This window comes from Lepisosteus platostomus, chromosome 9 (assembly GCF_059453375.1).
Source record: "Lepisosteus platostomus isolate fLepPlt1 chromosome 9, fLepPlt1.hap1, whole genome shotgun sequence".
Taxonomy (NCBI): domain Eukaryota; kingdom Metazoa; phylum Chordata; class Actinopteri; order Semionotiformes; family Lepisosteidae; genus Lepisosteus; species Lepisosteus platostomus.
Genome location: NC_142619.1, coordinates 39043682 through 39068219, shown reverse-complemented (window position 1 = coordinate 39068219; position 24538 = coordinate 39043682). Strand labels below are relative to the sequence as shown.

Here is a 24538-nt window from a genome sequence, read left to right as displayed (position 1 = left end):
TTACATAAGGCCAGTGGCAGACAATAGAGTTGTCAGTATAATCAATTAGCGTGAATCACAACGTAGGAGGTGTTTAGCAACTCCTGCTCTTCAGTGGAACATGAGGCAATAGGGCTGTCAGGAATGTGTGTTTTCTAAATGTCGAAAGCAGCTGCTTTATCACAGACTGTCCTGTGGCCTCGGCGCTGCCCGTGCACCAGGGTCAAAGTGGACTCAGCCCCTATCTCTGTTACTGCACCAGCTACACACACACACACACACCACACACACACAATCTACGTCACAAAAGAGATGAAATTCCCAGGTACAGTATGTGCAGCACCACAAACTGCGATTCAGAATGAGGCAGCAAAACGTCCAGTGACGCTATTATATTTTAAACATGCAGACTTGTGAATACCTCTTTTAATCCAAGAGAAATAGTGCTCCCGGCTTTGAGATGGTTTTGTCGACACATACTACTTGTTAAGTCTGCATGCAGATCATGTTGGAACATTTCTGTGGTGAAATGTCTGTTGCACAACCTGTACTTATTTGGTAGTACATCAAATTACATTAGTCATGACAGTGACTAGTGAGCAGGAAGGGCCACCTTACAACTCTTGCACACTCGATAACATGGTGACAATACAGCACTTTCACTAAGTTCACGATTTTTTCGTTTAATTGGGGAATTTGTAAAATTTTGCAATACCATGAATTTATTTTGTTACTGAGATTTAATAACCGGTCTGAGAAAGATCAGCAACACCACATTCATCCTTGTCTCTCATGCACCTTACTGTGTTGGTAGAAATGCAGCTTTGGAACGTTTACCTTAACCGAGTTCATCCAGTTCTCAGTATCATCATGGTAAATCAGGAAAAGAGTTGGAAGAAGATGCACTTCCTAGGTCTAGGGGTGTGCTGCTCTATTTTTTAATTGTACAGCCCATTTAACAATTACACTTGACATTGTTTGCCTTCTGATCGTTTATGAAGGGTGAGACGATACTACCTGTTTAATCAAACAACATATTCATATGTTCAAACAACATAAAAATCAGATTGTTTTTCTTCCAGAACTTTTACTGTAGAGTTTAACAGATTAATGAAAGTTTGGGAGGTATAAGAACAGCCAATTTCAATCAACCTCAACTCTCAGCAACTTCTAATCATTCCTGGCATCATTTCCTCGCATAAAAAAAATGATAAATGCTTTGTGTAATCTCTCCTCCACCCCATCTCCACCTCTGCAGATGCTCCTTGGTCACTCCTCACCCTGCATGGGGGTCCCAGCCTCCTCATCCTATGGCCTTGTCAGCAGCTCAAGCCAAAGTTACTGTAACTACAACACTCTAAAACTGTTATGAGTAACTACAACACTCATAAACCTTTCAGTGTGCTTCATTCTGGGCTGTTGTCATTCCTAGTGAAACAAAGATCGTACGCCAGATGTGCTCAAGCTGTTGCACAGTCACAAACTGGAAGAGACTGAAGAGAAAGTCGTACAGATGCAATCTGCCCAGACGTCACGTCCTGTACAGATCACATTGAAAAGGAGGATTGAACGGTCAGGCATTTAGATGATCAATGGAAGGGGAGGATTTTTCTTGCAAATATAATAGCCTACAAAGGAAAAACCTCTTTCCAGTGAAGTCATTTGACCTTATTAGTCCACACTAGTTTTGTCTTATCTGTGGGAGCAGGTGTTGAGAAAACCATCAGAAGAACTGAAACCATCATAGTATGAAAGTTTTTCTCTTCTTTTTTTACATATATCCTTACTAAACAAAAACATTTTTGTTAAAAAACATTTTTTTAATTGTTTTGTATTTTTTTTTGTTTTAAAAAAAGTAACAATTTTTTCTCTTTAGCCAATGATGGAAACAAAGATATCCAGCACTGCCTGAGTAATATTCATTACCGTTTTGTAGGATTTTAGTGCAGTTTTATTTGTTGGAGTGGGTGTATGTAGAAGCTCTGATCTGCCTCATCTGAATAGACTTTTGGTCACTGTTTCTCTGTCCTGGTCTTGGTGTCTTCTGGGTTTCATGCTGACCAAGCTCTTGAGCAGACCCAAGTGGTGATTTTTCTGCTCTCTGGACTCCTTTTTTTGAATTACGATAGTTTCAACACTGTTGCTGTTCTACATTTTTCTAAACAATTCTCACTGATGGTCAATTAAAGATGTGCAGGTGTGATGAGTGCAGCTCTTTCTGCCACTGTTGGGAACTGATGCTGATCACTGGTGGGCTCTAAGCACACGCCGAGTTACTCAAACGCAGAGGATATTTCTGCCACGCCAAAAGACCAGACCCTCTGCAGTAGCAGAATTTCACACCGTCTAGCTTTCAGAATTGGGCAACGTCGCTTCTATAACTCACTCAGCGAGTCCTGCTATGCAGATTCAGATTTGAATGACACTGTCAAACAGCAAAAAATATTCTCAGGCTGAATGCACTCGTTGATTAAATTCAACAAAGACATTGAAGCAACAAGCCTGAGTTGAGTGCAGAAACCCAGCAGCTTGGAATAAGATGCACATTGAAAGGTGTTACTTTCGTACTGTCATAGTGTCTCAATTGGGTGGCTGGCAAAGTGCATATAGTGTAAAGGAAATGTATATGTCCTAAATTGGTGTTAAATTATAAAAATGAGCACAGCACCATTCTTTTTATTGATTTGGAAGGAAAGGGTGAAAGGGAATAGTTAGAATAGAGGAAGGAGATCAGAAATCAGGGATTCATATTCAATTCTTTCTTTTTAGATCTTGACAACAGTGACAAAAATGAACAGATGAAGTTTAGCATCATGAAGCGACTTCCAGAGGTAAGTCAATGGTCTTTAACTCGAGACATAAAGGAATTGTCCCTTTATTAACTCAAATCTCTTAAATGGGCCACATTCTGAGAAGTTCAGTTATATTTTGCAAATGTCTAGTAATTTCTGTTTTACTTGAGTAGTGGAGAATGCGATAATGTCAGGCCCATGTATTCTTTGTTTTTCTTCTTCTTGGCTCCAGCAGCAGACTGAAATCTCATCTTCAGTCAAGCAAGGAAATCGAGTAGGTAGAATAAAGACACAATCACGGTTAATTCCCTCCAAATTTGCCTTTAGTCACATGCATGTAATTTAGCTTTTACAAAGTTCCCTCTTTGTTTTTTTTTAGAAATTTCCAGTTAAAAATCCTTTGAACTTGTGCGTCAGAACTCAATTAGGACTTGTCACTGAATCAGGCAGAGGGATTTTTAATCAGTATAGAATGGAAACAAAGTCAGTTTTTGCATGAAATTCGAAATGTTTAACAGTACTACTTTTATTTTGTTGTTCTTTCTCACAAGCATGGTAGATTTTATAATTAAAATACAAGCAAACAGCAAAAAATATATTCCCCTGGAGGCAAACAAACTATTCAGTGTTCATTAGTGTTTCTTAAAAACTAAGACCAACCTTGTACTCTGTTTAAAGGCACAAAATGGCTTTCATGAAAAATTATGTGTTTCATATGAGCAAGCACCAATACTGATGTAGTGTGCAAAGAAGTGAATTAGCCTGAAGATTTGGGTCATGCTAATCGGTTTTTACAATAAATGGAGGATTTCAAAGTACACTAAGGTAATGGCACAATCTTTTTACGTCACTCTTACACTAAGGATGCAATGTTTGTGAAAACAGTTTAGAAAACTCTGCTGTTCATGACTCAGCGTCTTTCAGGGTTGCTTGAATCCTGTAGGGATGTGCAACAGCTGACAAGACGTCCATGATGTAAACCCAGTAACTATGTGTTTAATGTATGGTTCCTTTCATCCCTTCAGTCTCTGGACCAGAAGATCTATCAGCTTTGGGATCATCCCATCAGCTCAGCCTGCATAGCCAGGAACTATGTCAGGAATCTATTTGAAAAACTTGGGAAGAAGCAGGTAACTGTTCTGTCTTGCAGAGCTGTGCAATTCTAAAGATTTTCTTTAATTACGTGTTTGAAGTGTGTTGAAGTCTTTGTCTATGTCGGCATAGTCTACTGGAGTCCAGGGAGTCCCATTAATTTTAAAGCAATAATAGGCATAGGGGCTGACTCAATCACTGCAGACACTTGCCCTATTGTTTGTTTGTACATTGTCTTGATGCACTGTTTGCACTTTGTTTTGTTTTTTACACTTGTTTTACAATCGAGAGACTTTCTGTAAGTAAGAATTCCATTGTACCAGTACCGGTTACATATGGCAATAAAGTTCAAGTTCAAGTTCAAGTTCAAGTTCAAGTTCCTAGTGCAGGGTGAGCAGGGTGCACTGCTTCGAGCCTGGGTCATGCCATTGGCCCATTGTCACCAGGATGCCTGATGTGGCAGCATGCGATTGGCTGATCCCTGCAGAGGGAAGGCCACACTGCCACCCCGTGACCAGCAGGCTTGGGTTTCTGTCACCCAGGGACCCTCCTCTCCAGTCGCAAGAGAAACCTCCTTGTAACAGAGCAGCAGGATCTGGAGTGTTAATACTGGGTTAGGCCCATGGAGGCAGTGTGGGGACACTCGAGACATCGAGAGAAATACATTCCAGAGCAATTGTCTCCAGCTGTAGGCAAGCCCATTTCTCACCATGAAAGAGAGCAAAGAATGACAGGTTGTCTAGTCCGTATCGAGTACGCCAATAAAATCTCTTTACGAGACAACATAAGGGTTGTTATTATTTCTAGTCTATTCATTATACTTTTAGAAGCAAACATAAATAAGCATAAATAAGATGAATAATATATTAAAGAGGTCCAATTTACAGATGTTTATCCCTCAGCACTGTTATGTTGGCTTCAAAATACGAGAGCATAGATTTTAATCATCTGCAAAATAAAGTATATACTGTACTTTCTAGACTTCCAGAATAATTTCCATTTTCCAAACCTTAAACCATGGATTTTCAAGTACAGTACGTGTCTAGGTAAAATTAAAATGTAAAACATAAAAGCAATGCCACTATCAGTAGAACTTCGGGGTAACCAGGTTCTCCATAAGTACTGTATGAACAAACTCACCACATCTGCTCTCTGGACCCCTGGTTGAAAACCCCTTGGTAAACCATAGCCACATCATTCTTCAGCTCTTGCCTTGCACGTTCGTCTCATTATTCTGTCATTTTTCAGGGCTCTTCCCTAAGGCAGAGAGACCACACTTTTTTCCAGACAGAGTTCCTGCCCCTCAACTACTTAACCAAGACATTGTCAGACGTAGAGGACAAAGGTATGTATCCGGCTTCTTCTAAGTCTAACGTGTGCTATGAGGCCATTGCTGAAATTTCTGCATGTTTTCTAATTGAGTTGATGTTGTCGAAATGGTCACAGCTTTATAAATCTCTTGCATTAAGCTACTTGTAACCAAAGGAGCAGGACCGGCCTCCTGTCCTGTTCCTCTCTTGTAATCCTTCTTGTGCTACAGTACAGAAGAAACAAAAGCAATTCCTATGATATGGCATAAAGCTTGTTTTAAACTTCCATTATCGTCTTCCCCTTTGAATCTTAAACCCTTTGCACATATGGTGCCTTTTCATTCCTTTCTTCCTCCTTAATTGTTTTGCAGCATTAAACCCTTTTGAAGAGCAAGAGAATGTAGATGCAAAGTTTGTTGAGGAAATAGCTCTGAAACAGACTTCAGTTCTGCTGGGGTTTGAGGAGACATAATTGAGGCAAAGGGCTCAGGAGGGTGGACGCAGATCAGGATGAAGACCGAAGGCGGGGAGTACACCAACCGATCGTCCATCCATGTAGGACACAGTTGTTGGTGCAGTAAGGAATGCGTCCTGCTAGAAAGTATCCCAATATTGCTTTGTTATGGATTTTGAACAGGCTCCCAGTAGCAGAGCCAGCACAGGAGGGTAAATCCAGCAAAATCTTTTTATATATCATTATTCTTTATTATAACGAACCTGAAGGGTTCAGTAATACAGAATGTTTATTAATGTTGTGAGCCAAAATGAATAACAGATGCTGGGTTTTTTTAGCAATACTGACAATATATTAACTTCCTACTTATTGTAATAAGGTATTTTGTAACTGGATTTCTCTGAAAAAGGAAATAGTTCCAAAGTCACTTGACAAAAACTTTTTTGAGATGCTTTAAATTCGTGCCTGTATATTTAAATGTTGCGTGCTGCGAGATTTAAGGAAGTTAAAATTTGTACATTCTGTATAATAAAAAGTGCAAATCAGAGTAATCTTGTAACTAAAAGGATGTGTTAGAAAAGGGATATTTTTTCTCACTGGTAGCTAACAGACACAAAAAGGACACCACCCCTGTATAAAAATGTATTTGTCAATACAATAATAATTTTTTGGAAGAATTGTTTACAGTGCTGTTTTAAGGTGTAACAAAAATCATTGTTACGTGATGCCTGAAATTTATTCCACTACATTGCTTTATCACAATGAGCTTCTGAATGATATTTTTGATTCTTTGATTGAAGCCCTGTTCACATCAGAAACAAAAGAGCAACAGCATAATAAAAAAACAGACACTGTGCTTTTGATCACAACTTTTCATACTGGACCGGGGATGAAAGGAAATGCTGTAAAAACACTAATTCGATTGAAAGGAATTAGCCAAGCCAATATTCAGTGTATGAGAAACTTTGGCATTATTACATAAAATCTCAAAGGTGCAGGTGTTTGAGCCTTTGGTGATTCCCAAACAGGGATGCACTATTGACTCAGGCTGCTCAGTTTGCTGGGCTTGGGATTAGTCAGCCAGGGTTTTCTCTGTGACACCCTGAGCGCCTACAGTTCCCGATTCGTGGGAGGTTCAGAAGAGCTCATCTGCACTTCCTCGTTCCTGCTGCGTGCAAGTGTTCTTGCTGAAAGCCGAGATGGAAAGATATTGTGGTCGATTTCAAATTAGGTGGGAAATAAAACAAATAATTGGCAATTCTAAGTGTGAAATCAAGAAATACAATTATTATCATTGGTACTATTGTATTACAGTTAAGGTACATTACTAGGATAGTTGATGTCAAACAAATTTGTTGAGCTCCACCATCTCCTTAAGCTTTTCCTGCTCAGCATCTACACTTTCTCAAGGATCTGGTATTTTTGTTGCATTGTCTGTGTTGACTGCTGTAAGAATAGTGTACTTTGCGTTTGGGTCAAACATGCCTTTTCTATTTCTAGCTATTGATCAGGGCAATGGTTGTAGTAAACATTATTGCATTGTAATAGCTGATTGTTTAAAGTGGCTGATCTGTGAATTTCTTGAATTTCATGTGCAAATCTCTTCACATTCAAACCACTGAAGTGCTGCCCTTGGGTCTCTTTCAGGAAGCATCAGCGTGAGAAGTATCCGACTTAATAAGAACTTAGAGCAATCCCTGGCCACCCCAGAGGAAATTAAAAAAAAATTTCAGGAACAATTTGGGTCAAGGCCAGTAAATAGTTTAAGGAGCCTCTTTCTGCCATAATTTACATTACTGGCCATATGCCAGACTAATAAAGTAAATTGCTTATTGCTGTTGTAAATTGTAACAACACGCAAACTGTGAAATTTAGGTGTATAATCACAAGTTTCTTCCTTTAAAAATATCTCTATTTCATATTAAAGCACTTTCCAAGAGTTTCATAAAAAAAACAATGACAAAAAGTGGTATTTTACTCTTGCGCATATAACTGTTTTTAATAAACCCTTTTTTTTCTGTGAAACACGGTTCCAGATTCTGATTTAGTCCGCACTGCGTGTAAAGGAGTGGCCTTGCTCGCTGTGGTGCCCACTGGGTTATCGCTCCAGCGTGCTAGATTTCGATGGGCTTCGGCACCGGCTTGCGGATGTGTCTCATGTTGGTGCCGGGCTCGCTGGGCTTGAAGGGGGCCAGGGCTCCGTAGGGGCGGGGCAGGGGCAGGACGTCCTCCTGGGGGATGTAGGCATTGGGCCGGGCCTCAGCAGTGGTGTACACCCCACTGGGCAACTGGTGCCGATCCTCCTCTTCCACCGCCTGCAACACACACAGCCCAGAGTTCAGAGCGCAGGCTTGCCTGTCAGAGGGGCACGGGAGGCATGTAGCTTGGGGAGAGGGCCTGTTCACTGGGTTACTGTCTTATTTCACAAGAGTAGACCCTAAACCTCCTGCTTCAGGTAGACAGGAGTTTTAACTAACAGTTTATCAATAATCTTAAGTAGATATTTGTTTTATACATTCTAACTTTAAATTAGAATCTTAAATTGAACCATTTAATCTACCTAGTTATTATTTCCAGAGGAATCTGGAGGATTGTAGTTAAAGCTCCATTTCTTACAATGTTTATTAAAAGTGATTGGAGATGGAGGGTCTTTCCTTTTGGATTCCATCGTTTCTCAGCTCTACCCTCTAATGTGTCTTAAGTGTGAGCGAAGCCCAGTTCTGAAAATTTGCTCAGAGCTCCTCACCTTGGCCCTGTTTTCAGCCTCGATCTTGTGTTGCTTTTCCTCCCTGAGCGTCTTGAGCCACTCCAGCTCCATGTCCTCGCTGGGCGGCAGGCCCTGCTCCAGCCTCCTGTGGCAAGACTCCAGGAAGTTTTCCTTCATCTTGATCTCCTCTTGCAGTGCCATGGCATTGGCCTGCTGCATGGAGAGCTCTGACACCACAGCCATCATCTTCCTGGTGGTCTCCTTGATCTTGCTCTGCAGCTGGTTGACCTTTCCATGTGCCACATTACAACACAGACAAGTTACAAGGCTACAAAATACCTGAAGGATCAGCATAAACGATCAAGTAAAGAATAGGGAAAAGTTCTCCATGATAGAGGATTAAGCCCATTACTCAAAAAGGTGCTTTTAAGTTTCATAAATGTTAGTTTTGGTGCTCCAGTATGGAAATATAACTGATGCAAGATATTTAAAAATTTTAGTCTTTCATCTTCTCTGTAACTTCCATTACTGAGCACTCTTGATGGCCAGGCAATAGCTCAAATCACAGACCCTAAAAGCCGCATTGCAGCAGGAGTGCTGCAACGCAGAAACCGACTAGCTTTCCATCCATCTACGTAGCAATCTCCCTAGCTGATGCTGGGGGTGTGTCCCTACCTTCTTAGCCAGCGCCAGCGTGTCGTGCTTGCCGTTGTCAGCCTTGGCCCTGATGCGCTGAGAGAGCCGGGTCACCTGCTCGTACACCAGCTCCTTCTCCAGCAGCTGCTCCTCGCGCTCTGCCAGGCGGATCTCCAGCTGCGGCGCCCGGCCGGGGAGAGGGTCACAGCAGAGGGTTACTCAGAGCGGGCCGTCGCTCAGTGCCCATCCCCAGGACCCCGAGACCTTGGAAAAACCTCTCCTCCGCCTCCGCAGGCGCTGTCCGGCAGGCGGCACGGAACCTCTCTGTCAGCATCAGTATGCTAGCTAAAAGTGTTGCAGTTCCTAAATTTTGAAATCGATGTTCTGTAATGAAATAATATGGCTTGCAAAGTGCTCACTGAGTTCATTCTCGCTGAGAATAAGGTTTTGCTTTCAGTGACATCACTTTAAAACAACAAACCTTTCCCAATACTCCTAATGTCATCTGTGGACTTAGGTGTGGAACATTTTAAAGTCCATATTCTGTTACACTAAAGATTGATGTCAAGGGCATGGGTGACCAATCCTTGTCCTGGAGGCAACAATTCAAAAGATTTTATGAATCACCTTAAATCCTCAATTTCTAAAAACTTGGAACAATTTTGTTTTGACCACTGAATCAAATTATTTAAGCAATAATTTTGATCTACAATAGCAAAACCCTGTCACAACTTACTTATTTACTAAAGACCTGCTCGATTGCAGTTCTCCAGGACCATGGTCACATTCATCCAAAGGATTCTTTAGAAACTTTTTTAATCATAAGATACTACGATTAATGGTCAAGTAACCTTCCTGTAACGTTAGCTTTCCAGTAGCAAAATTACATTTCTCTACACAGTTTACACCCTAACAAGTGTACATCTTACAAGTAATTTTATATTCTTCTGACTCCAGAGTACACACCCAACTGTGTTGTATTGGGGAATATTAAAGGGATAAGAGTTTTTTCCTTTCTCTGTCTATAATTTTGATTTGTTTCCATGATATTTTTCATTCTTTTGGAGTAGCGCTGTGCCATAAGTATCTGACTGAAGTGTGATCGATTTTATCGTTTTGAAAATAGTCGGTCCAAGTGTAATGTACAAATATTGGCAATAATACGGGGTGGTTTTTGTGCTCACATATCACAAAGATCTAACGCAGCTCCTGGTGAAACCAGATCTGACTGTGTGGCACATGCGCACTGCGGTACCTGTTCAATCTTCTTGACGAGCTCAGGGGGTGTGGGGTCTTTTCCCTCCAGCACCCTGGTGCGGTTCTGTGTTTCAGGGTCCTCCAGGGTCTTCTCCAGCTCCAAAACTCTGTCCTGGCACTCTGAGAGCTACGACCAAGACACAACATCACACATAGCCCGTATGAAGTGCCAAAAAGCACGCAAGCTGTTGCTTCTTGTCTAATAGCATAGCTGTGCCCTGCAGGGTGGATCATGACAACGGTCCAAACAATGAGCCAGCACCTGTGCAACAGGTTCACTGAGCTCCCAGTGACGGCAGCATGTGGCTGCTGGGGTACCATACCCAAAACATGCTAGCCACTCACTGAAAACTACGACAGCATGAATCTGAATTTATACAGTGCTTTTTAACTTGAAGGCTTCCAAAGTACTTCACATATAGGACTATATTAATTGAATTAATTGGGAACATTGGATAGGACACAATATGCATACCTAGAGTGGAATATAGCCAGAAGATTCAGGTAACTGCTATTCCAATAGCACAGAGTCCTTTGTCTGTTCAGTGGAAAAGTGCCACCTATTGGTCCGTGGCTTTAACAGACAGGTGCTTTTCCTATCTCATTAGTAACCAGTCCCTGCCTTGCTTAGCTTCTCATATCTGACAGGATCACTAAGGAGGTACTGCCTGTGCTGAATGCTGGGATAACTGTAATGTTTAATTGCATCTTTTCTCACAGTGTTTATGTGCCATACATTCCTGTACTTTAAATACTTTTAAGGATCTAGGGAGGAAAAGATTTCAGTGAGCTTGAAAAGATGCAGATAAAAAAGTTTGCTAAATTCCTTTTTCTTTCACCTAACTACAGGAGATTGACCTGATATGGTCCAATAGTGTTGAATTATGCCAAAGAGATGTGTTGCCTAGACCATTCAGGGTTACTTATTCATTTCCTGTTACCACTGCCTACACTGTTACACTTGTGCTGGATTACTACAAAATAACACAGCAATTGATCCAAAAAATTCATGATTACATAATATAGGGTCACAATGTATTTGTATTAAGGGGACCAGGGAATTAAACAGGTTGTCCTCTGAAAACTGTACTGCGTCACATAATCCAGTGTGACTGACCAGACTGTTGGATGAATGCCAGGATTTCAGTCTAGGAAACACCATCCTCTTTTCTTGTGAAGTTTAACACACTTAAAGAAACAGTAATTTCCAATCTTTTCAGTCATGTACAGTGGGAAAGTACAAGTTGTTAAAATGTTAGGCCACTGAAATAATGGTGAAAAGAAAGCATAAAACTTTTGACTTTTCCAAAGCAACGATCTGTATATATTTTGCTTGTAGTGTCATCAAAGTTTGTAAATAGTGGTTTAACCACTAGGTGAAGTACAATGTACTGTAAATGTAAAAAGCTAAACTTTGAGATTTAACCGCTGTGTAGGGAAAATGGCTACATAATTTACTTAAAACATTTACCTGAGATTGCATTACATGATATTTGTTAAAAATGATAAACAACACTTTGCTTTGTTCCTGACATACTTAACAATGAATATGAATTATATTTTTGCAAATTGCATATATTTTTATAATTGCAAAAGAGCAATTCTATGCTGTTGCATGTCTACACATGAGCTTTTTGCTCTATTTAATAAGAGTTTATGAGGGCATCTAAAAGAAAGTGACTTTGTGGTCTTCGAAACACATGCATGCTCTGTTTCATGATTTATGATGAACAAGTTTACTGCACGTTGCAGGCACTTGCAATGAAATTAAAACTGTGGCCACGAGATCGGTGACTTTCCATCCCCCAGTGTGTTCCTAACTAACATGGCACGTTACCTACAGGTTGGAAACAGATGTGTGACTGTAAACATCCATTATGTATGCTATATCACAAAGTGTTTTGATCACTCTCCAATCTGTGGTTCAAGGAAATCATCCCTTCTATAAACACCAAACCCTTTGCTGAAAACAGCAAATTACATTCTTAGTGTAGACAAAGTCGCATATGACAGTCTTTTTAAAACTTTCATTGAGGACACCAGTGAAAGCAAAGCTACTACATTTGTTTAGCATAACAATGTAATTGGAATCACTGCAAAGTGGCTAATAAGAGAATTTCGGTGAATACAATACAATACAATACAGATGGATACACAGCTTTCTGAAGAGACAGGAAAGTTGAAAGAGTGGGAGGAGTAGCACTATACATCAAAAACCACATCAAAAGAGTATTGAGGCACAGGAAATTAATCTAGATTAAAATTTTTAAAAGCATTGTGTTAAGAATATGCCATAAAACACTTGATTCTATGGAGTAAAATAGTGCTAAAGAGAAGAAGAATGGAACAAGATAGTGTATATATGATTATAATCATATTTTAGAACATCTGTAATCCACTCTCTGCTGGTTATACATATAATCATAAATAATACATATAATCAGCAGTGAATGGATGATAGATTTTCTGCACAAGTAAATCAGAGTGGCCCAAATGGTTAAATAAATCAATTGTCAAGAATACAGGGAGAAAGAAAGCTCTTTAAAACATGAGAAAATAATGGGATCCAGTTGAAGAAAAGGAATATACTGAACTGCAAGCACAGGCAAGCAAATAACAGCAGAATTATGGAATTTTCCAAAACAGAGTTGCACTTACACCTCTGCACCTGAAGACTAACTAGTAAAACTTTCAGTGATTGCAGAATTGTGTGATAGATTAGTACTACCTATAAACTAACTTCAGTTAATCTAATTTATTAACTGAAACTGAACTCTGTACAGTATAAGCACCTTCACAACAAAAATAAAATACAAATCTCTTTTCTATTTATGAAGTTGAATCAAAGTCAGTATTGTACCATATATGCTTACACAGGATTTCTGCTCTGTCTGACAGTCACAACGTCCCATATTGTTAATTTGTACACATCTCACTGGGCTTAGAAAGCTCTGTTCCCAGAACTACAAAGGCTTGTATGTTCCTTCCACAAATCTGCTCTACTTAATCAGTGGGGACTCTGACGACATTCTTGTTTCCAAACCTGTAGGTCAGCACCGAGGCAGTGTGGAAAACATGAGTTTGTGACAAAAAAAAACAGCAAGCAAACGCCAATTTCCTGGAAATGTGAGGTTTACAATTCATTACAATGGGCATTAACATCCCAGATGTAAAATGCAAATGTGAATTTGCGCTTTATTTTACAAAGAAATTGACTCAGAAATTGGGAAAGTTATTGTTTTATCAGGAAATTTGGTTTTATTCTTTTTACACAAAGTAAATTTAAAGTTCAATGCACCTCATTTATTTGGCAATGTGTTTCTGTCCATTTAAAGCTGTTTTCTCTAGGCAAAAAGAAAAAAGGGCAAAGAGATATCGGATTCCAGTTAAGTACAGCATAACATCTGGACAGAGTTACATTGCCACATTCCTTTCCTTGCAAGTATAATTGGTATGTTTTCTAACCAGAATATTCTGGATTATTTTTCTTCAAAGTCTCATCTCGTGGATTGTTTGGAGTACATTTCCCATGCACCAAGTTGCACAGACAGCCTGTACTGTACGTGTTTTCAACACAATGGTTTTTCATGCATGAAAGCAATCTTATATCTGCAGTTTCACGAGGAATAAAAAACACCCAAGAATTAGAGATGTTTTGAGGGTGTTTACTGACTACTTCAATTAAATAGCATAGTAACTGAAATATTATTATTTTTAAGTTTAATATCAATTTGACTGGTGTTTTTACAGACACTCAAAATCCACTAATTCACAAAAAACAAAGCTTAACCAAACAGAATGGAGAAATTGCAATCAACTGCAATCAACTCAATAAGGCACATTGTGGAAGACAGAAAACCTGCACCTCTTGCATCCATTCATATAGATTTCCATCTTGTATAAAATAAAAATGACACTTACAACCTTTAGCTTTTAGAAATGTGTGTTTTTCTTCAGCCTTTAATATAATATTTATATAATTCAGGATAAATTAGCTACTAAGTATTTTTTTAGACTTATTCCCCAAAATACATAAAGGATGAATAAAAAGTAAAGTCCAGGGATGGGCAATCCCATTCCTTAAATGCTGTAATCCTTTAGGTTTTAGAGGCATCTTTCAATTATCGCTTGAACAAGACCGGAAGAAACAGCTAAAATTATTTCTTATCTTCCTAATTGGTTCAATTAAGTCATTAAGGTGTGAGATGGAATGAAATCCAGAAACCAACACAGCACTCAAGGGCTAGTGTTGCCCACGCCTGCTCTAGCATTAAGCATGAGTAAGGTTATAAACAAGGAGGCTATTTCGTTTATCCAGCATGTTTGGTAGTTGTTAACTGCTCCAAGGTTCTCATTCAACTATTTCTTGAAGGAAGCCTGGATATTGGCTTCAACACTGAGAACATATAGAGCATACTATATGATAGTAAAGGAACAAGTAAAGGTTTATTCCATGCTGAAAAGAGAAGAAAGGAAACGCAATATTTTGGCTGTGGAGCCTTCTTCGGGTGTGAGCTTCGTCACAGATTACAAAGCGCAACCCAGCAATACGACACAAACCGCCTTTCTCCCTGGTGAACTAAACTCATTCTATGCTCGGCTCGAAGTCCATAACTCCCGAAGAAGGCTCCACAGCCAAAATACTGTGTTTCCTTTCTTCTCTTTTCAGCAATAAACCTTTACATGTTCCTTTGCAGCCTACCCACGCTGACACACCTACCCACATGAACTACTATATGATAGTATACATATAATTAAAAAAAATATTTTTGGTACAGTATGTACCATACATGCAAATATTGCATGTAGGGCACCTCCTTTAAAGGAATCTTAACCTTCTAGTACGGTGTTGATGATTTTTCCTCACTTAAGTGCACCTGAAATATATCAGCATTTATCCTAGTGTTTTACTCTTAATCATTTTATAAGACACATAAAATGAGGAATTGTAACCTTGGGATATTTTAGTACTTGGATCTTGTAAATCGAGAGTGAAAGCAATTTATGACTCAGAACAGGGCGTTTCTATAAATGGTCATCTTGTTCGGCTGTTCTTAGTTTGTGCTTACGGGCTGTCTAAAGTGTCTCCAAACAGAGGGAAGTTTATATTACCACATAATTCTACAGAGGTGTTTAATAGATACAGATTGTATTATTAGAAAGTCTGAATAAGACTACTTTATACAAGATCCACAGAATTTGTACTTTGACGTACAATGGTCTTTAGGGTCCCAGTTTATGAAGGATATTTTCGAACTTTATTTAGCTGCCCCGTGTTGTCAACTCTAATCTTTGAGCAAAGAAACCATGATTAAGGGCCATGTGTACAGTTTATCAGACCAAAGAATCACCATGTTTGTGGTTCTTTATCTGTCAACAATTAGACATGAAGAACAAAACATATTCCCCCTACTGACTGAGAGGATCCTGCTGACCTGTATCTGCAGCGTCACCACTTCTCTCTCCAAGGCCCTTTTACTTGGCAGATTCTTGCGAAGGAGCTCTAACTGCCTGGCCTCTTCAGAGATCAGCATCTTCAGGAAGCAGATCTCCTCTTCCATGGCTTGTATTTCCATGTTGCCATTTCTGATCAGGCTTTCCTGGATATTCACCTTCTCATAGAAAATGCACACCTCCTCCTCTCTTTCAATCAGCTGCACTCCCCTGTCAAAAACCAGAAACATACATGCAGACATGTTGAAGGAGCCATATGATTGAAGAACCATGTTCTGTAGTAACCATGGGTTATTACACAAGAGTTGTGTTCTGGAAGAGCCATGTGATGGAGTAACCATTGGATATAGTCATAATAATAATTAATAATTGCTTACACTTATATAGCGCTTTTCTGGACACTCCACTCAAAGCGCTTTACAGGTAATGGGGACTCTCCTCCACCACCACCAATGTGCAGCACCCACCTGGATGATGCGACGGCAGCCATAGTGCGCCAGAACGCTCACCACACATCAGCTATCAGTGGGGAGGAGAGCAGAGTAACGAAGCCAATTCATAGATGGGGATTATTAGAATTATATAAGAGTGTTGTGATTAAAAGATTCATGCGCTGAAAGAACCATGTGCAGAAAGAGCCAGCCATAAAGCCCAGAGTGATGAAGGGTAAAAGAAAAAATGAACACCCAAATAAATGTTTTTTTTTTTAATTCTAGTTCAATTGTAAAATAATGTACTTCGCCGGGGCAGTTTCGCTGAGATAGACATGGTGCTTCCCTGTCGAAAGGAAGGGTCTGCTGCCAGGTGAGGCAGGGAGTGCACGGACTCACCGATCATTGCGGTTCTGCACTGCACTTTCATACTTCTTGCGCAGCTGCACCAGAGCCTCCTCGGCGTGGTTAATCATGTGGGTCAGCTTGCTGATGTTCAGCTTCTGCTCCTCCCTTTTGTCCTTCATCTCGAACTGGACCCAGTTCACCTTGGAGATGTCGTTCCTCAGGCTGTCGCGGAGGGTGTGGCTGTGGAGGTGCTTCAGCTTGGACTTCTGCAGCAGCCTGCAAAGTCACCAGGAGGGAAAGGGTGATGCCCTTTCCTATTACAAAAATAGGCAATTTTGTGAGCTATAAAAATCACCAAAAATCTTTTGATGAAAAAAGCGGCTGAAAGAGTTAGAGGTGTTATCATAGTGTATGTGACATGTGACAATCCATGTGTGTAACAGGGCTGTGTGGCTTTTATACTGTACATTCATACTTACTATCAATTTTTATTATGGTACTATAATAATACACTATTAAAGTATCATGAACATTTGCTTTAATAATAAAAGAACTTGTAGAGTAATTGTACAGCTGTTTTTCGCAATACTCGCTCTTTTTACATCACTAGAACACTTTTCACTCATGACTAAAAACACAACACCCCAAATGCACAGCAAGGAATGATTCCACACAACACACACGCAAGAGGAGATAGACACGTAATACGGAATAAGACTGAGGCCGCACTCAACTTTTTACGTGAAGTCAGATTACACAAGATGAATTTTACACAAGTAAGGCAGTAACGGTAAATTAAGAATCGTCTGTTAATCCATGTAAAAATAGTTCTTCCATAACCCTCTCTCCCAAAAAACCTTTTCAAAGATTTTTATAGAAAGAAACCTCACATTTTCTGCATATACTGTACAGTAAGACTGCAGAAAAACATTTTCTGTGTTTTTTAAAAAACATTTAAAAAATGTGTGGTTTCTTTCCCATGATGTTGATGACAATGAACTTTAATCTCTAACAATAGGCACCAGGTTTTGGATGAAGTTGGAAACTAAATGTGGAAGCAACATTATACATCGATGCTAATATGCATTGCTTGGTTTTGATAAAGTCCTAAGAAACCTTGTCTATTCTTTTCTAAGAGACACCTGTTCAACGGGGGAAGTGGTTTTGGTATACACTTGTAGATGTTGTGACAGGGGATGTCCGGAAACTGTTTCTACAATGTGCCTTTTCAAAGATTTTTATAGAAAGAAACCTCACATTTTCTGCATATACAGTAAGACTGCAGAAAAACATTTTCTGTGCTCTACAAAATGACTTACAGTATTCAGCCACAAGTCCTTGTGCTTGCACACTTTGAAGGGAAAATAGCCTGATACCTTTCTTTATTAACAGCATTTGTCCGCAAAATTTCAACTTCATTCTCCAGAATTTTTAATTTCTCCCTCATTTCTGCTGCCCTCTGGGAAGCAGTCTGGATGAGGAAGACACATTTGTTCCTCTCATTCTTTATGAAGTCATACATCTTTGCAAATATATTCAACCTGAAAAAGAACAGGTAGACCACAATTATCCTTCCTTCTACTCAAAGAGCATTTACTATGTCATGATGGTAAAACTGAAATCATTTTGGAAATTATTTCTGTGTCAAATATTGAAAATGCTTTATTTTTCTGCATTGAGAAAATGTATATTAAAATATGAGTCCATTTAAGTTCCATCTCAAAGGAGTTAATAAAGATTAACTGACAAATATGTACAGGAAATAGTCTTGAAATGAGACGGCTCTTCCTGAATAAACACAAAAGTGACTCATTTGTTTCTCAATTTTTTCAGGAAGAAGAATGTACCTGGTTTGAACTTCCTGATTTTGTTTCTTGTGTTCTTGTATCACCAGGCTTTTGCCTCTCAGTTCTTGTTTGATGCGATTATATCTTTGCTGTTTAAAAAAATAAAATTAATACTGCATATGACACTGGAGCGGTTGTCATTGATTTGTAATTTTTTTGATTGTAATGGCACGTTATCAGACCAAAGCTACAAATTAAGGTTTGTATTTCAATTCAAACAAGGCTTGAGGTTCTAGGTTTGTAGCTAAAGTAAGAGCTACAGAAGCAATAATTAAGTGGTATCAACTACAATATATTTTTCTGATACGAAAGGCAGATAAATGGTACACTCTGGCAGAATACATATCCTTCTGGGTTTATAAAAATCTCCCTGTAATATCAGGATATCAGGAAACCACATGTTTCTGGTAAGTGTCATGGCAACATAGTGTCTATCCCAGCAGCATAAGGAGTGCAACCTGGATAGGTGCCTGTCCACTGCAAGATAAACTCACACATATGGACAATTTAGAGGTACAAATGACCCAATGACCAGCACCCAGAGTAAATGCTATAAAAATGGGGAGAACATGCACATTTCACAATTAAAGGTGCTCCAGTTCAAAATTGTACCCAGGTGGCAAGATATGTGAGGCAGCAGCGCTAAGCACCAGGCCACCCTGTTGCTCTATACAGGAATGTTATCTTTTAGTAATAAAGATATTACTAAATACTGTGACGATTTGGACTGACTTAACTGAAATCACCAGCACACCAAAGAGAGGGAAATTCCACCTTTTGTAAACCTTGAACACGCTTTGATTACCTCAGCTTTGACGAAGTCCCTTGACTTCTGTTCTCTCTCATCAGCTTTAATTTGGGCGAGGCAGATGAGGTGCGTCAGCTCCTCTCTATACCGGTGCGTATCTTTAATAAGCTCCTGCTCTTCAGCTAAGCACTGCTCCACCTTGTGTGCCTCTGCTATTGTAAAAGTTTGCTGCACACAAATATTTAGAAAGGTTAAATAATAACCTGACTTGCATACAAAAACCACAAAAGCTATTAAAAAGCTGTCCTCATATACCACATAAGGCACTCAGAATTACCTGTTCATATTAGTATACTTTACTTATTAAGTGTACTAAGTGTATTAATTATACTTTCAATTAATTAACTTACTGTGCCATTGTGTCTCTTCCAAAAGAGTGCCAAGAAATATTGAGGTACCTGGTATTTTTCAATTTTCTGTTAGTCTTTTTTGTCCATGTTAAATTTTGCTTGACATTGCAGAGAGCAGGCATATTTCAGGATGCATTCTCAGATTGTTTGTTTCTGACGTTGACCTTGTCCTGCAACATGGTTGCAATCCTGAAAGCTTCCCTCTTTAAATTGCTTCACAAAAAGTCAAGGAGATGTCAGCTGTGGTAAGCAATTTTGACCACTCATTTTCAGTTGCATTCAATGTTATGTGAACAATGCAAATCTAAGTCGACCACAGTGTTGGGTTTGCAATTTGTAAATTGTGCAAACATATTTACCTGCTGTAGTAAGTTCCGTTTCAGCATCTCAACCTCTTTTTGTAATTCCTTTCTCCTTTCTAAAGCCGACCCATCATCCTTGGGCAAAGCGTCCATCTAAGACCAAGAGCAAACACCTGAGAAATATTTTCATTCATTGTAATGATAACTTAATTCTATCTGCACTCAGATAAAACATATTGATTTCAACACAAAGACATTTGCTAAGATTGAAAAAAATATATTAAAATCTGAGACCTTTGTTTATGCTAAGATTCTACATTACATTCTTACATTAAAAAATCCTGTACATTGATCTGATCTAATATAACAAGTAAAATGAAATGTACTTTAGTCACCTAGAAAATAGTGACTATTAAATGTGAAGTTGAATAACCATCACTTTGTTTTTTTTTGTGTTTACTATTTAAATCTGGCCAGGAAACACACTTTGAAATGACTTTGCACTCTGTTTTAGAAACTGAGTTTTTAGAAAATGTGGAGATAAAAGGTATCAGTTTTGTATCTGCTCTGCGTTCTTGCTTCACTTACAAAGCTACAGTAAATGAATTCTAATTCATTTGCTTCCATTTTCTGTTTTGGCTTGGTAGTCATGGAAGCCTTAACGAACAAATAATAATCAGATTTTGGAAAGAGTGCATAATGGTTTCCTGCTTTTGATAACAGATGGGACCATAGATGAAAGCAAACTGTTTTGTTAAATGCGACTTTATAAAGTCTTATAAATACTTTATATCTGTTTGCATGCTTCATTTGCAGCATTGTTTAGAAAATGTGTGGTTGCTTTCCCATGATGTTGATGACAATGAACTTTAATCTCTAACAATAGGCACCAGGTTTTGGATGAAGTTGAAAACTAAATGTGGAAGCAACATTATACATCGATGCTAATATGCATTGCTTGGTTTTGATAAAGTTCTAAGAAACCTTGTCTATTCTTTTCTAAGAGACACCTGTTCAACGGGGGAAGTGGTTTTGGTATACACTTGTAGATGTTGTGACAGGGGATGTCCGGAAACTGTTTCTACAATGTGCTGTTTTTTTCCATTATACTGTAGCAGAGTAGAAGTTCTCTGTTATTTTTAGAGACTACAATCTTGACTTGTACTGCTCTGCAGTTTTTTTTTAATCTGTCGCTGCCATGCACTCTTTCAGAATGTGACAATGTCTCTAAAACGTGAAAATTAAACTTGACAGCTGATAGCAGTTTTGTTTCAGAAAAAGTCTAACAAGATACTAATTCATTAATTCTCGTATGACTGTCTGTGCAAATATAGCCCCTTTTAACCCTTTTTACAAGAGTGGTTTAAAAGGTTTGGAGACTTAGAGGCTGAAATACAACAGATCATTGCTGTAGCTGAATGCACTCATGCAGCTAATATACAATACCTGACATTTCATGTTTTTCTTCTGTGTGCTTTAGCATCATGGAGCTTTCCTAATCACTGTTGTATTTCTGTAACATTTTCAGTTTCAGTAAAAGCAACACAAACCTCTGATTTCACTTTCTCGTGTAAGAACTGTGTGTGCACTAAAGTATCGTTTGCCAGTTTCAGCTGTAGCTCCATCTTCTTCAGGCTGCGCAGCTGTCTCTCTTTCTCCCTCAGCTTCCGGGACAGAGTGTCGTGCTGGGTTTTCTTCTCCAGGCTTGCGTGTCGCAGGTTAAGGTCCAAAACAGCTCTAAAAGGGTAAAAATGCTGCACCTGAACACCATTAAACAGAATTTTGTTTAATGAACTAGAACTGCCACTGAAGAATCCTCAGTGCATTTGTACCATTCGCCTTGTGGCCACTTCATTATTATAACATGGACAACATTAACACTGATATTTTATGAAAGTCTGATGCCAATCATGGAACATACCGATTGCAGAGTCACTTTATTTGGATCTGTAATGTATTAAAATTATTTCAAATCCCTACACATAATTAGTAGTGGAGAACAGTAGTTCACCTGCTGATTTATTTGTCAGGAGACACCTCTGGAATCCAGACTGTCCTATCAGCGTCAACCTTGGGCATATTATCTTATTCCTAACAGAATCTGGCGATAGCTGACCCAGTACTACAGATATTTGCTTCTTTGCTGTGTCTTCATGTCAAAGGCATATTTTTATTAATCTCAAGCATGTTGCTTCATACAAAACCTAAAAAGGCTTACTGTGCACATACAAATGGCTTTCACAATAGTCTGTTTATGGAAAGTAATGGCATGTTTGACTATCACAGCTGTTGCTCTTGAAACAGTCAAAATTGTTTAAATATGAAGGGCTGGATTTTAAATAAAGTCCAATAAGGGAACTGACATTTATAGGAATCCTCTCTTAGCGCCTCAGATAAAGAAGAGCCTGACCTTTCCCCCATCAGAGTGGCCTCCTTCTCTTTGGTCATGTCCTGTTCCTTGAGCAGCTGGCTGAGTTCCTGCTCGGTGTTGCCCAGCTGCTCCCTCTTCCCCTCCAGCTCCTTCATCACCTCCTTCTTCTCCTCTTCCACCTTCCTGCACTGGGCCTCTGTCTGCTTCTTCCCCGCCAACAGCTCCGACACCTGCGCCTCCATCTCGTCCTTCTTCTTCTCCAGATCCCTGTGAAGCATCACGTACCAGCGTGCCATTACAATTGTGGCATCCCCCCCCTCCTTTCTTTCGCTGAAGGTACTTGGCATTTTCTGCTCTTTTGCTTCCAGCAACAGATTACAAAAGGAAGATAATTTGAATTTAAGAGGCCAAGATAAAATGTCTATCTCGCATTGCAACAACAAATTTGTGGTGTTTGTATACAGATGATATGAAAATATTTACAGTACCTGATTGTGAGCAGCTGAGGGGTACAAACAGAGCAAAGCCACCCCTTGCATCACAAAAGAAATGCTTTATAACTACTTGAAAAATCAAAAATTGTAAACAATACGTAAAGAATTTGGTTTCTCTGCCCTCCAAAATGAACCAACCCATTATTTATGCTGAGATTGGACTCTCAGATTTATTTCAAACAAAATGTTACATCTTTATTAATACAGCTACTGTAAGATATCATCAGAAATGTTATAATGCATTTAAGAAAAATTACAATCTTTCAAAAAATAATACAGTAGTATCAGCCAGTAGTGCAGATGGAGAAATTAAATTAATAGATTTTTTTTTAAATTGAAGTGCATGAAAATCAAGGCAATGGCGGAAACTTTGTGAGCATTAAACCTCCAGAATCACAGAGAACATTTTTTAATTACCTGCTCAGTCCCATTTATAATTTTTTAGATTTTCTTGACTTACATCTTTTTATGGTTTATTCTCTCAATCTCTTTCCCCAGCTGACCAGGGATGGAATGCAGCTGCACCAGCTCATTCTGGTGATAAAGAAAAATCAAAATATTAGTCTTTTTGTTCACTGTCCTTTCACTGAACTCTTTTAAAAATCAGTAGTAAAGGACTGTTATTACAAATGACAATGTTAAAATAAAAACATCACATTTTAAAAAACTAAATAGGAATAAGAAGAAATGAGCCATGAAAAACATTTGGACAAAATCAAAAGCAAAGGAATCAGTAATCAGTGGAAACAATAAGTCTCTTGTGAAGGTCATACTGGTTAAGTGGCATATAATGTATGTAATACTGTGTGCTTTTTCTGCAATCTGAATGTAGATGCCTCAAATCTGAATTTAAAATACTTGTAGACAAAGTTTGAAAAATGTTTACAATGACTTACATCTCACAAGACAACAAGATTACAAGAAAACAAGATCACATTAATTATAGCATTTCTCAGTCACAGATATCCAAGAGCTCATATCCTGATATCTTCTTGAATAACAACTTTTTCCATAATTAGAGCACTTTTTTTCTAATGCTTTTTGACATGTAGCAGACAGAGTAAAATATAGTAAAAAATCGTTTTTTCTTGTCTAAAGGTAAACAGTATGAGCTACATCTATATTATTATTATTATTTTTATTTTCACTTTTATCCTTATTCAATTTGACCGAGTTATACTGTCTAACAGATGTATATTTTTATGTAGTGCACATGATAATATTAGTATTTTTTTCTCCTTAACAGCACAGTTCCCATATTCCAAACTACCACACATCTGTGTCTTCACAATTAAAGTTCAAGGCATTTAGGCAGCCTGATGTTTGTAGACGTTTGTCTGCCACAACAGTTCATTTTAATTGAATTATTTAACTATAATGAAGCAGTAGTAATACTAATCCTTGCTTTTATATGGCAGTTTTTCATTGCAAAGGATTGCAAAGCACTGTACATATAGGAGGAGACATTTTTCACCCACCACCAACCTGGGTGACACGGTCATTGTGGTCAGAAAAATAGGCAGGACACAGAAATAAAGTGCAAAAAACAGTGACTATTTACTGGCACACTCTTGTTCAAGGAGAAATATTTACAAAAGAAGGAGACAAAATAAAAAGTCATAAACTAGTTTTTCAGACAATTCCCCACTAATGGTTTTAAGAGGCGCAGATTTAATTCAAACTCATCAAGGATACAGCACATGAACCAGGTTTCACTAATCAAAGACAGACTGACTGCTACACCATGAGACCCAGGTTAAACACCCTGAGCTCCACCCCTGGAGTCTCTTGAAGGACGAGAGAGACTGCATTTAAACCAGAAGGGAGTCAGTGTCTGTATCCTGGCACAAACACGTGGAACAATCAGGAGACAAGGACAGCAATGTGGATTCAGAACAGCTCATAC

General features: G+C 38.8%; 2 protein-coding genes across 5 annotated transcripts in view; one reads left to right on the top strand and one right to left on the bottom strand.

Moving 5' to 3' along the window:
- The window catches only part of gsap (gamma-secretase activating protein), a 35173-nt gene extending 27521 nt beyond the window's left edge, over positions 1-7652 (top strand). Inside the window, exons 29-32 of the mRNA XM_088644968.1 lie at positions 2749-2810; positions 3797-3901; positions 5112-5208; positions 5545-7652. Coding sequence (XP_088501094.1) covers positions 2749-2810; positions 3797-3901; positions 5112-5208; positions 5545-5645 — 365 coding nt within the window. The 3' untranslated portion in view covers positions 5646-7652. The remainder of the gene's footprint in view (positions 1-2748; positions 2811-3796; positions 3902-5111; positions 5209-5544) is intronic.
- ccdc146 (coiled-coil domain containing 146) overlaps positions 7595-24538 on the bottom strand; it is a 43977-nt gene continuing 27033 nt past the window's right edge. For all 4 annotated transcript variants that reach the window (XM_088644944.1, XM_088644942.1, XM_088644943.1 and 1 more), the window contains exons 7-19: positions 23093-23166; positions 22178-22405; positions 21318-21504; positions 19825-19920; positions 19113-19283; positions 18308-18396; positions 17837-18001; positions 16512-16736; positions 15663-15891; positions 10226-10354; positions 9010-9147; positions 8374-8622; positions 7595-7942 (exon numbers count right to left, since the gene is read on the bottom strand). In XM_088644944.1, the coding sequence (XP_088501070.1) occupies positions 7742-7942; positions 8374-8622; positions 9010-9147; positions 10226-10354; positions 15663-15891; positions 16512-16736; positions 17837-18001; positions 18308-18396; positions 19113-19283; positions 19825-19920; positions 21318-21504; positions 22178-22405; positions 23093-23166 (2181 nt within the window). In that variant the 3' untranslated portion in view covers positions 7595-7741. The remainder of the gene's footprint in view (positions 7943-8373; positions 8623-9009; positions 9148-10225; positions 10355-15662; positions 15892-16511; positions 16737-17836; positions 18002-18307; positions 18397-19112; positions 19284-19824; positions 19921-21317; positions 21505-22177; positions 22406-23092; positions 23167-24538) is intronic.